General features: G+C 44.1%; 1 protein-coding gene across 6 annotated transcripts in view; it reads right to left on the bottom strand.

Annotated features, from left to right (window-relative positions):
- The window catches only part of LOC116947763 (zinc finger protein 385D-like), a 140,346-nt gene that overhangs the window by 17,783 nt on the left and 108,489 nt on the right, over positions 1–14,074 (bottom strand). For all 6 annotated transcript variants that reach the window (XM_032963928.2, XM_032963910.2, XM_032963919.2 and 3 more), the window contains 2 exons: positions 4,390–4,571; positions 3,087–3,194 (listed from right to left, as the gene is read on the bottom strand). In XM_032963928.2, coding sequence (XP_032819819.1) covers positions 3,087–3,194; positions 4,390–4,571 — 290 coding nt within the window. The remainder of the gene's footprint in view (positions 1–3,086; positions 3,195–4,389; positions 4,572–14,074) is intronic.

Genomic DNA, 14,074 nt, shown 5'->3' with positions numbered 1-14,074 from the left:
ACAATAACGTACCTAGTTTAACACGTAGGTTTTCACGACCAGTATTATTCATAATAAAGGTTTTTGGGTTTGATCGCGTAATGTGTTGCAACCCTCCACCACCTGATACGGCCAATCAGTAAGAAATGTGTCACGTTAACAAAACTCAAATTGTAAATGTTGTGGATTCACTCTTCAAACACACCGGTGGGCTGAAGAAGTAACTAATTGGCGTTTTGTTAACGTGACACATTTCTTACTGATTGGCCGTGTCGGGTTGAGGAGGGTTGCGACACATTTATACTTCTGTGGCACATTAGGAATGGACCACTCTTTTAATTATTTCCTTGTGCAGCAAGGGAGTAAAGTGTGGTTCTGTGAAAGTCCTGATGTGCTGTGCAGTGCATTAATGCATTGGTGTACAGCAGCATGTGATGACTGAGTTGGGCCTGTAGGTGGCTGGCAGGGTTATTGAATAACCGCACTTGTACAGCAGTCACAGGGTTAATGGCGACTCGGTTCAATAATTGCTGTGTGTGACACACGTACTGTTGCATCTCACAGGTAAAGGACCCAAATGTTGTTTTTGATCGTTATGGAAATAGTCTAGACTTGTTCTCGACTTGTTCTAGACTTCAAGCTTGGCTTTGAATTGTTATGAAGCTTTTGTGACTGCAGGAATCCATACTCTTTGGTTCTTTCGGTAAAGTCACGTAGGTAGAAATAAAATAAATAAAATCACGACGTTTTGATCGCAACACAACCAATCTTCATCAGGTGAAACAACCATAGCAAGAAAAAATGCTGAAGTAGGCGAGAGAGCTGCCGTGGCAAGAGGTTATATAGGTAAGAAAGGGGGGAGAGAGAGAGGGGGGGGGAGCAGGGGAAGGGGAGCTGCGTGAGCGAGGCTGGGGGGGAAGTAGGCGGGGCCAGAAGTGGGAAGCTGAGTGTGGGACACGGGGGGAAAGTTACTCAGAAAAATAGACTAGTACCCGGCGGGCATGATGGAAACAACCACAACCAGTTAAGGCTTTACCTGGTTAATAACATCCTTCTAATGATTGCTCAATTTGTATCCATCTTCTTGGTTGAAGTTATTCTAGATTTGAAGCTTTCGTGACTGCAAGGATCCATACTCTTTGGTTATATTCGGTAAAGTAACGTAGGTAAAAAATAAAATAACAAAATACACGACGTTTCGGCCACAACACAAGTGGCCTTCATCAGGTGAAGGGACCGTGCTGTCATGAGGACAGCGTTGGAGTGAAAACAGCCGAGCCCAGGTTGCGTCCTTTAAGCTGTGTGGGAGGAAGCAAAACGCTTGACAAAGGAATTAGCATAAAAATGAGCACGATGTACGTAGGAGGTGCATGGGCCATGATGGACCAGGAGCGGGTGGGGACCATGACGGACCAGCAGTGGGGGGGGGGGGGGAGTAGAGTGAGTGGAGTGAGTGAGTTGAGTGAGTTGAGTGAGTGAGTGGAGTGAGTGGAGTGAGTGGAGTGAGTGGGTGGGTGGAGTGAGTGAGTGGAGTAAGTGGAGTGAGTGAGTGGAGTGAGTGAGTGGAGTGAGTGAGTGGAGTGAGTGGAGTGAGTGAGTGGAGAGAAGTAAGCAGCTGTGAAAGTTTGGGATACCACTAGGTGAAGGGACCGTGCTGTCATGAGGACAGCATTGTAGTGAAAACAGCCAAGCCCAGGTCGCGTCCTTTAAGCTGTGTGGGAGGAAGCAAAACGCTTGACAAAGGAATTAGCATAAAAATGAGCACGATGTACGTAGGAGGTGCATGGGCCATGATGGACCACTCACTCCACTCACTCCACTCACTCACTCCACTCACTCACTCTACTCCCCCCCCGCTGCTGGTCCGTCATGGTCCCCACCCGCCCCTGGTCCATCATGGCCCATGCACCTCCTACGTACATCGTGCTCATGTTTATGCTAATTCCTTTGTCAAGCGTTTTGCTTCCTCCCACACAGCTTAAAGAACGCGACCTGGGCTTGGCTGTTTTCACTCCAACGCTGTCCTCATGACAGCACGGTCCCTTCACCTGATGAAGGTCACTTGTGTTGTGGCTGAAACGTCGTGATTTTTGTTATTTTATTTTTTACCTACGTAACTTTACCGAATAGAACCAAAGAGGTTGAAGTTATGTCTATGTTTATATATCTGGATGGCTTCGTGAACAAACTATCAGAGGTTACTTTCCCCCCGTGTAAAGCCTTAACTGGTTGGGTACCGTGATCTCTGCACGATCGGCTTATCCCACCATCAAGGTGGCAGATCGCAGGCCTGCGCCAGCACAGCCCACACATTGAGATTAAAATTCACATACAGTGGCAATCGTCAACGTGAAAATCAAATCGATTATTTAACAAGTTACAATGCCAGCCTGTCAAATTTCAGATTCATAAATGTAGATTATTGTAAAATTTGTGCCTAGTTTAAAAGAAAATATCTTCACAGTGTATTATTTGCGTAATGAACTGCTTTTTGTTAAAGCACAAAATTTATGTTCTAAAAATAAGGGTTCTTTTCAGGACAAATATATTCATATGTTTTAAAAGAATAATGATCAGAGCATGTAGGCTTAATGAATATAAATGTACGAGCCATGCACGAGTTACAGTAATGAAATTAGAGTCCAGCTACATGTTGCTCTTGAGCAACCATAGTAATCAGCAATTACAGCGATTGTAAAACGTTTCCATGTAACACTTAATTTCTATGTGAAACGTGTATGTAAAACAAGTGCTGAAAGTCTTTTTTCCCATTCACTGTGCATGTCGTACCTTCTGCATATGGCACACAGGCTAATTACTGCACAGCTCTAAATATCAGGAATCAATATTAATTAAGGGTTCTTTGTCCGAACGAATCAATGTAATTCACCTTTTTTTTCGCATAAGCTACCAATGCTTTGTAAATTACAATATATTCGACCAAATATATATTTTAAGTGTTGTGCTTTGGTGGATAATGTTTCGGCTTTGTGTACCTGGAGTAATTATTCTGTTATTATTAGAGATTTTTAGTAGCCACAAAAAAGCACGCATGCTGTCATTACAAAAACACGAATTGCAAGCATCACTCCCCATGGCATACTCACGAGCAGGGAACTCCTGTTACTTGCACGCTGAGCTTTGTTGTATGGACTAAATTTGGACTTGGAAGCCTTTCCCGTCAGCTTGTCCTTATGCCTTCGACTCTTTATGTGCTGCGGGAGAAAAGCGACGCAGCATAATACCGCTACAAACCAAACAATGCAGCAGAGATTGCAGGCAAATTAAATAAAGAGGTTATGTTTTCAAATGCAGAAACGCACCGAATGGTTAATATGCAATTATAACAAGCACATGTTTGGTTGTATTTGGTTATAAGTCCTTAACGGTTACATTTAATCGTGTTTGAAATGAGTATAACAATAATTTATTCTCCCAAAAATAACAACATAGTTTATCTCTTAAGGAAAATGAAAACAATCGCCTCAATGTAAATTAATTCAGTGCTCACATAATTCCGCGTAATAGTTCTTAATGAACACCAGGCATAGCTATACATTATGATGAGCATTATTGTAATAATGATCACACATTGTTTGGCTCATTATTATCTACATTTTATTGTTCATTGCAGGATTATGCTGGGTATTTGGTTCTGTGTTCCCAGAGAGTGCAGTGTTTATGAGTATGTAAGTAGTTTTCCAATCTTCAAACATGACAGAAACACACCGATGCCACATTATGTAGAAACAATTGATGAAAAAAAGGACAAACATCCAGAATAAATCTGTATAGACGATTGGGGCAAGTGCTGTTTGTGAACACCAACTAAGGCTGCGGATGATAAGCGTAGAATGGATTTAAAAAAATAACAAGGAATGTAAGACATAATGTATGTATTTTTAATATCTTTCGCATGGTACGTTGCCAACCGTACTCATCCGAAATGGGATGTTGCTAAAGAACAATGCTGGACTAAGTCAGTCAAAGGGGGTTGGCATATTGCGCCCATGTAGTGCGAGGCTCACAGGGAGCCCGACTGCCACACTTTATTCTCTTTTGGAAATTTGAAGGCAGAAGGCCAAGAGGAAGACAAAGATGGATGTAATGGTGGTGGTGGGATAACATTAAGGAGTAGACCCAGCTCAACATGGGGAGTATATCGAGCTGCGTCCACTCATTGACCAGTGACATCCAAACCCGGAGCTGACACTGATGGATGACTGGACTAAGGCTAGGACAACGCAAGAGGGTGACATGTGGTGAGCATCACTGGTAGCGCTGGTATGTAACGTGTAGTAACTAATGGCGGGGAATTGAACCCAGGTACCCAGAATGCTAGCACAGCATGCATACCATTGCGCCACTGATACCCACGCTGGTTGAATGCACATTCTCACAGGTGGTCACCTGCTGTAATTGCACCTCCGAGTTGACCTTTACATCGCAAAGCTGGCACTGGAAGTTCTTGGTGGGGGTGCCCGGCATGCTGCCGGTTGCCTTGGCTGCTTTGTTTCGGCCCATGTGGCGCGGAAAAGGTCTTCCTGAAGCCCTCACATCCTTGCCCTCGAGCGTCGCCTTGTGCCGTGCTCCTACCAAGAAGGAAAATGCCCATGTGGTGTCATGTAACATAATTTCCCCCTGGTTGTCTTTGGAAGGAAATTATTCTATTTATTGTGCTCATTTGATATGTGTGTGCGCTCACAGTGCAGAGCTGAGGATGTCTAAGTGAACATTGCTTCAAAAACACTGTTTTATAAGCATAACAAATCACCATATTTTACTTTAAACAGAACAATGAACTGATAGGAGTGGAATACATTTCAATGCAATAAATATAATTGCTAATGTGCTGAAAATAATACAAATAGGAAGAGAAAAATATTGTTCTTAGCGAGTGTATTAATTATTCTTCACACTGTAGTTAAGTTTGGATGCACGTTGAGAGAAAATAAGCTTTACTGTAAAAACATAAACATTCATCTTCGTATATGAATATCACATAACTGGAACTGTCTATATACTATTTTTTGGTTACATAAAATAAATGCAAATATTTTAAATTATATTTTGTTGGACTTTATTCTGGTGAACTTCTAAAGATGGCAAACTTTTACTTCATCAGTGACACAAACCAGCTACAAAGACGTCTAAAACCTCCACTGCTATGACATTTTCTATTTAAACAAATTAAACATTGAGTGACAATCCATTAAAATACAAACATTACCCCATGTAGTGAGTTCACCAGACAAAGTCAAAAGGGCCACACTTTTCTTTATTTCTCGCGAGCTCACGCCGCACGCGTCCACCCTACTCCGAGTCCCTCCAAGAAGCGCCCCAATCGTCCGGCCTCTCCCGGTGATGTCACCTCTCTCTCGCTGGGCGTTATCTCTGTCTCTCGCCCTGCCTTCTCTCTCCTTTCATCGTGACGTCATGCTGACACTGTAACTTTGGATCACATGAATATATCTACCCTCGGATCATGTAAGTATTAGCACTACATCACCCCACCCCCCCCTCTGAAGAGAAAGTCGTCCTTGACTAAACATAACCCGTACAAATCCAAGGCATTCGGGGTAACTCTGATGGTAGAGGAGAAGAAAAAAACTTATTTTGGTCAATAAACATGCAATTTCGAACTCAACCAGAGTCCTGTCACTTTGTGTATTTAGATGTGGAATGCATGGGTATACAGAACAGAATTTAAGACATCAACAAACGAATAATCGTAAGACAAGACGGTACATACAAGGGGTCAATCGGACCTTCCAACCGTAACATGTGAACAACTGACGAACAACCTCCAGAGTGAAACAAGGACAGTGTCATTTTTATCCCCGGTCCCGTGGTCTTGCATGCGGTGGTTGTCTATCACTGTGGAAGCATCACCCGGGACCGTGCCCAGGTAACCGGGCTGTGTAGCTGTGGCTCCGTCGGATTCTACTGCACCTCCTCCGTCACGGGCGGTCCTGGGAAAGCAAGGCATCCTTTTTGAGGTTGGTTCATCGCAGCAAGTGACTTCCCCGACCACAGTAGTAATGGTGAGTGAAGGGGTGAAGGTGTAGGTGATAGCGGCAACCCGGTTTTCATGTGGGTAGTTGGTGCTCTTCCGAGTGTAGTGGCACATCCGTGGCAGGCTTCGACCAGTCCAGCTTTAGACAGGTGGGGTGAACATACCATCGTCGGTGGCCTGCCCCATGGCAGGTATGGGGTGTTGATTACACAGGAACTTCCTGATATGGTGTTGAGTTTGGTCACATGACCAGGAAGTTACGATTTAAGATTCTCTCAGCCATGAGGCAGGGTGTCAGCCATTACACAGAGTACAAAATGGAGGCACAAATAGTGTCTCAGTGAAGACAGGTTCATCTGCTCATTGTGGGACTTTAAGAAGCATTGTCTGTAAGTTCGTTTATGTTCTTATAATATTGCGAATGCTGTTATAATTTTGATTTAAAGCTTTCGTGACTGCAGGGATTCATATTCTTGGTTCTTTCGGTAAAATCACATAGAAGGGAAACAAGAATATGCTGTTATAATGTTAGGATTGCCGTTATAATTCTGTAAATGCCTTTATAATGCTGTTAAATTGTTATGATAAATATGAGGCCGAGTTAACAACGAAGCCTGCCACTTGCATTATTGTGAATGTTATTTGTTGTTGGATAAGTTGAGCCAGACTTGTACCCATGTAACTTTAATGCGATCTTGAGAGCAAGGATGAAGAAGTATCTCATCCACAGTTCAGTGTTATGTGCAGCACTGCACATTTAGGCTGCAGTATGGTAAATTACACGATGTGACATTATTTAACACAGAAGCTTATTTTCTTGTGTAGCTATTCAGTGCTAATGTAGGTACCTGGTCCAACCAGGACCAATATAGGTGTGTCTGGTCGAGCCGTCACCAGATGTGTGCGATATCGAAGGGGAATTATTATTTGCGCTGCTGGGGGTACCGTGAGCATCTCATTCATGACTGCCTGCACCTGAGCTGACGTTCAGGTATCGTCCGGGCGTAAAAAATAGATGTTCCCCCGATGGCATTTCAATGTACCCCTGGCCCACTATAATCTTGACAGGGAGTTGATTCAAATAGTCTTGTCCCCAGCAAACAGGGAACCGTCAACGCGCTGGAGATGAGTACGGGGCCTTATATGACCAGTTCTCCCACACGAATTTGGGTCTCTGTCCCAAAATCCCGATGCTCCCCCCCATTTGCTGCTGCATAGGACAATTGTACAGCACACAACTGTGAACAAAAACGTGCAGGGATATAATAGTCACCGACGCTCCCGTATCTACCAGCATCTCAACCTCAATGCCCCCCACTGAGCCTACCATCACCGATCTTCCAGCTGCGGCTACCACTACCCTCCATGCCAACTTGCACCATTGTGGGCCTGAAGCCAGCCACCATTGTGACAAATCGCGTATGCACGGGGGTGGTTGTGATCGTCGGGAAGTGGCAGGTGTATCGACTGTGGGAACGTATGGGAGGTCTGAGATGGGAACTGCCATGGTATTCGGGATGCCACGACTTGCCTGCTGGTTGTATGTAGGAGTGGAAAGTGGCTGTTGGCGCGAGGGTGGCTCTGGTAGAGCAGCATCCGTGCGGTACCTGTGTGCAATGTGGCCTGCGTGGCCACATCAGTGACAGGTCACTGGGTTTCGGGTCCGGCTGGATGCTCCGAGTCCCTGGGGTATTCAACGATGTGTCTTTTGGGTAGGTCTCCGAAATGTCCCCCTTACAGCCACCAACATCCCTCCCCCAGGCAGCCCGGTGTCCATCTCTGCTTCATCATCTTCCCCCATGTTCCGTATTCCCCGAACCCCCTCCGGTTCTTGTTGAGGTGATGGTTCCGCCAATTTACGTTGCGGTCTCATCACCCCGTCATGGGCTCCTATGCTCTTTGCAATCCACAAGAAGGTCTGCTTGTCTTCATCTGTAACTGGAACAACTATTGTCAAAGCCTGTGCTAGCACTAGCATGGTCAGCTACCATAAATTCCAGGGCCCTCGCAATAGGCCTGGGAAAGCAGCTTGTACTAGGGACATGAGAGCACTTCTGTAGGCCAAAGCTGATTCTCTGGAATCGTCTTTTAGCGCTGGATGACGGCTCAAAAATCTGACATTTTTCGATAACCTTTTGCAGGGTGTTCTTATTCTCCACCAGTATGGTGGAATAAATAATTAAAGCATCATCGCTAAGGGCCATGAGGAAAGCCTTTAGTGCCTCATGCTCCTTCCATTTTAAATAGGTGTACGCCGCCTCGAATCGGCGAACAAATGCTCCCCAGTGTCCTCCTTTAGTCACATACTTTTCAACGTGGCCTACCTGCGTGGTCGATCGGCGCCCTCTCCTTGTTGTGGTTCTGATTCCCTGGGTGGAATAAACTTGGCGGCCTGGGCTGCGGCTACCACGTGCATCTGACCGTTGTACAGCGCCTCCTCACGTGGCTCCAGCGCTCTGCCGCTAAAGCTCGGAGCAGCCACTACCGCTGGGCGTAGGGGATTTCATGCTATTTCTGCTCCGATGGTGACTAGCGGTGTCGGCCCCACTAACAGTGATTCTACCCCCTCCTGAGGAAATCCTTCCCTGTCTCTTTGTGGTTCCAGCGCTATCAGTGGCGATCATGTAGCCTCCAATTGACCCCTGGCTCGGTGAGGATGGAGCCCATCGGTCGTGGTGCCACACCCTCACCTGTCAGTGGTGCTGGCTCCTCCATCTCCGACACCATCGTCTCCAGCGGTCTGTCCTGAGCGGCGACCACCCCGGCCGTCGCTGTTGCCTGCAACTTCCCTGTAGTAGGGCTTCCCGCTTGGACGAGAGGAGAAACCGCTGCGGACGCTAAGGGAGTGTTGCCGCCGCCGGGCTAGCAGCCACCCTGTCCTCCCGCAGCTCTTGCAGGAGTATTGAGTAGAGTGTTGTAAGTTGGTCGTCCCAATCCGCCCAGGGCTTCCTCCTCGCGCGGGGTCGAGGGTTCTCGGACATGTCGCTCCTTGCTTTCTGCCATCTTCTCATGGTTGGGGGGGCTGTTCCGACCCAGTTTGCAGACCATGCTGTCTCCGGATCACGGCCATCCGCGCTGGGAGTAGAGGCACGTTCCTTCCCTTCTTCGCCGGGGTCTCTATTGGGGTCTTTTATGTTACCGTGTCAAGTCATTGTGTGATCCTACCGCTGCCATCAGTTGTAGTGAGTCCACCAGACGAAGCCAGAGGGGTCACACTTTTTTTTATTTCTCGCAAGCTCACGCTGCACGCATCCACCCTACTCCGATTCCCTCCAAGAAGCAACCCGATCACCCCGCCTCTCCCGGTGACGTCACCTCTCTCTCAGGGCATTCTCTCTGTCCTTTTTCTCATGGCGTCACCCTGACACTGTAACCTTGGATCACGTGAGTGTTTCTACCCTCGGATCACGTAAGTATTAGCACTAAACCCGTATGAAAACAAACCGACCTAAAAGGAATCTAGATTTTTACAATGTTGCATGTTTAGCTCACATACGTGGCTGCTGGTTACACTGACAATCACAGGTGCACGCTTTGATCTTTCATAAATTAAACCCAACATGAGTGAGTGTTATTTTTCATTCTCCATTAAATACTATCTCTCAAGGTCACAGTAACACAGAGAGCTTGAATTATTCTTTTGGACGGTTTTTCTCAACAAAGTTACATCTACATTATTAGACCTTCTTTGCCAGTACCAAAATGTAATAATAGAGTTTTTCCCCTTTTTTTTCTGGCAACAAAACTGAAACCTTTTTACAAGGATTCATGTCTGCATTAACCACAATACTTGCAGTCAAAATCCAAACAAAAAACATACCAGATTTGGTCGAGCACCAATTGGGTCGAGGCTCAAAAGAAAGCCGTCCCTTGGTGTGGACCAATCAGTTTCAAGGACAATGCATCATATATTATCATAGTATGTTTTTGTTTGCATTTTGACTGCAGGTATTGTGGTTAATGCAGACATGAATCCTTGTAAAAAGGTTTCAGTTTTGTTGCCAGAAAAAAGGGGAAAAACCCTATTATTAAAAGTTACATCTGTTCACGATTAAGCAGCAACTTTTTTCACTTCAGTTTTTTGAGGAAACACTATTTTAAAAAATGATAATAATTTTATGACATGATATAAATTCTTCGAAAAGTGATAACAAATATTACTAATATAATAAGCCAAGAATGTGTGTCCCGTGCATGACGTGACTCCACATTAGTCCCACCCCCCTGCGTGACGTCACTCCACATGAGGCCCACCCCCCCTCAGTGGGTGGATTTTTACACTAACGCAGAGGAAGGTCGAGCTAAATAAAATAATTTATTATGCAAAGTCGCTTCAAATATCAAGTTTCTTTACAGAAAGTGACAGTAAAAAATAAATATACGTAGCACATTGCTACATCCATACGTGACGTTAATGAAAAAGAGGCCCCCCCGTCATTCATAATCATGAGCGGGTGGATTTTTACACTCCCGCAGAAGGTCGAGCGGAAATAAATATTTTTACGCAAAATTGCTTTTAATTTGACGTTCCTTTATTGAAAAATAATAATCAAATAAATAATTATACGCAGCAACAAAGTGTTTTTGGTGTCTTTATTTATTTCTTCAGCACCTGAAACAAAAGGTAAGTCTCATTTTTGCTTCTAAATTATGATCAAATATCTAAATTTCTCCGTGATTTTCCAGATATTGTATCGAATTCAAATTGAATACAACCCCAGCGAGCGAAAGCAGAAGAACAACTCTGACTCGATCGTGTCGGAAGATCCTGCTGACGCATTGAATTGCCCTCCAGAATTTCTTCACGATCAAACGCCTTCAGGAATCCCGCCACACACATTGGCACTGAAGACAGGCATTATCATCATGCTGCTGTGAAATCTTACATGTGAGCCTACTGAATTAGAACAATGATCTGCCACGGCCGAGGTGTTGGTCCTACCGTGTTTAAGGTCTGCCTTGTGTTCAGGAATGCGGTCCGAGACATGGCGTTTGGTTTCTCCAATGTAACTACTACCACAGAGGCAACTTAGTTTGTAGACACCAGGGTATTGTATGTCCGGAATCACATCTTTTAGTAGGCTCACATGCCATTGACTTTTCCAAGACAGAGGTTCTTTGTAAGCCATCTGGCTTCCATGAGAGATTCGTTCATGAGGCTATCCACATATACAAGCACAGAGACAATTTCAACCGAGAAGATGGATTCTATCTTAGCAATCATTGGAAAGATTTGATAAACCATTTCAGGTCTTAATTGATTGTTCACGCTTACAGTGGCTTTCAGACAGCATACATTATACAAAATTTCGTCTCCCCCCTCCTCTTTTCAGAATATAGATGGACTAGTCCTGGGTAAACTGCCAAATCGTTACGCGTGGCGCTAACGTTTTTTTATAAATAAATAAATGCGCCGTTTAAAAATAAATTTATGTGAACCAACACACCTGAAGACGACCGTTTGAGTTATGGTCGAAACGTCGTGAGAATTTTTTTATTGTTTTATATATTTTATTACTTCAACGTGACTTTACCGAAAAAACTAAGAATATGAATTACTGCAGTCACGAAAGCTTTAAATCAAAATTCATTTTTTAAGTTAAGAAAACTGTATTTACGTGCAACAATTCCTCAAAAAATTTACAATCACACAAGAAAACTTCAATGTACATCTTTAACATTACAGCTTCCGTCCTAGGACGGGCAGAAGGCTAGTACATATATACTTTCAGTATGTCGTACACAGAATAAGCTTGTTCATTTAGTTTATGTATGTATGTTGAATTTTGCACCATATGTAGCCAACCGTGCTAATCGGAGGTGTGCCAATGCAGATCCCGACTGCACATAAAACAATCATCTTAACTCAAAGCAGCTTCCGCTCTTCCCTTAAAAACAGGTCTATCTGAAGCCCTCCTTAACCATTCATAACTGTCCTCCTGTCGCCGGAACTACACGACAACTTTTAAAAGCCTCACTCTTTATCTCAACCACTGCCTTTTCTTGTACAATTGTATCATTGCTGTAAAGTGCCTGCCTTGGTGTAAGGCAAGGCCGTAATTATAGATATGCTCAAAATGTCCCCCCCCCAATATATTGCTATAAAAATAATAATTGCTATGCTATGTAAATAAAAACAACAATTTGCTAAATCTTGGCCACAATATCTGGACATGTCTTCATATAAATCAATGCATAGATTTATGTGTATGATTGTGGTTGTACTTTATTAAACCCTAATCTCTGCCATTACAGTGAGGGAAAAAAGTATTTGATCCCCTGCTGATTTTGTACGTTTGCCCACTGACAAATAAATGATCAGTCTATAATTGTAATGGTAGGTTTATTTTAACAGTGAGAGACAGAATAACAACAAAAAAATCCAGAAAAACGCATGTCAAAAATGTTATACATTGATTTCATTTTAATGAGGGAAATAAGTATTTGACCCCCTCTCAATCAGAAAGATTTCTGGCTCCCAGGTGTCTTTTATACAGGTAACGAGCTGAGATTAGGAGCACACTCTTAAAGGGAGTGCTCCTAATCTCAGCTTGTTACCTGTATAAAATACACTTGTCCAAAGAAGCAATCAATCAATCAGATTCCAAACTCTCCACCATGGCCAATACCAAAGAGCTCTCCAAGGATGCCAGGGACAAGATTGTAGACCTACACAAGGCTGGAATGGGCTACACGACCATTGCCAAGCAGCTTGGTGAGAAGATGACAACAGTTGGTGCGATTATTTGCAAATGGAAGAAACACAAAAGAACTGTCAGTCTCCCTTGGCCTGGGGCTCCATGCAAGATCTCACCTCGTGGAGTTGCAATGATCATGAGAACGGTGAGGAATCAGCCCAGAACTACACGGGAGGATCTTGTCAATGATCTCAAGGCAGCTGGGACCATAGTCACCAAGAAAACAATTGGTAACACACTATGCCATGAAGGACTGAAATCCTGCAGCGCCCGCAAGGTCCCCCTGCTCAAGAAAGCACATATACATGCCCATCTGAAGTTTGCCAATGAACATCTGAATGATTCAGAGGACAATTGGGTGAAAGTATTGTGGTCAGATGAGACCAAAATGGAGCTCTTTGGCATCAACTCGCCGTGTTTGGAGGAGGAATGCTGCCTATGACCCCAAGAACACCATCCCCACCGTCAAACATGGAGGTGGAAACATTATGCTTTGGGGGTGTTTTCTGCTAAGGGGACAGGACAACTTCACCGCATCAAAGGGACGATGGACGGGGCCATGTACCGTCAAATCTTGGGTGAGAACCTCCTTCCCTCAGCCAGGGCATTGAAAATGGGTCGTGGATGGGTATTCCAGCATGACAATGACCCAAAACACACGGCCAAGGCAACAAAGGAGTGGGTCAAGAAGAGGCACATTAAGGTCCTGGAGTGGCCTAGCCAGTCTCCAGACCTTAATCCCATAGAAAATCTGTGGAGGGAGCTGAAGGTTCGAGTTGCCAAACGTCAGCCTCGAAACCTTAATGACTTGGAGAAGATCTGCAAAGAGGAGTGGGACAAAATCCCTCCTGAGATGTGTGCAAACCTGGTGGCCAACTACAAGAAACGTCTGACCTCTGTGATTGCCAACAAAGATTTTGCCACCAAGTTCTAAGTCATGTTTTGCAGAGGGGTCAAATACTTATTTCCCTCATTAAAATGCAAATCAATTTATAACATTTTTGTCATGCGTTTTTCTGGATTTTTTTGTTGTTATTCTGTCTCTCACTGTTCAAATAAACCTACCATTAAAATTATAGACTGATCATTTCTTTGTCAGTGGGCAAACGTACAAAATCAGCAGGGGATCAAATACTTTTTTCCTTTACTGTACATACAATGAAACAAGAAATGGTAAAAAAATACAATACACTATTAGACATTATTGTAAAAATAAAAGTCCATCCCGTGTGTTAGTGAATACTTTATTATTTTAGGCAGGAAATTAGTTTTCAAATTTAGATTTTTTTCTGGGTTGGGACCCCCAGACACCCTGGAAGATTTGGTCCCCCCCAATGTTGACTCCATGGCTACGGCCTTGGTGTAAGGTAAGCTAAGGTAC

Source organism: Petromyzon marinus, chromosome 2 (genome assembly GCF_048934315.1).
Source record: "Petromyzon marinus isolate PM22_M1 ecotype Great Lakes invasive population chromosome 2, UKy_Petmar_22M1.pri1.0, whole genome shotgun sequence".
Lineage (NCBI taxonomy): Eukaryota > Metazoa > Chordata > Hyperoartia > Petromyzontiformes > Petromyzontidae > Petromyzon > Petromyzon marinus.
The sequence above is the reverse complement of the archived record's forward strand: the minus strand, read 5'-3'. Positions and strand labels throughout refer to the sequence as shown.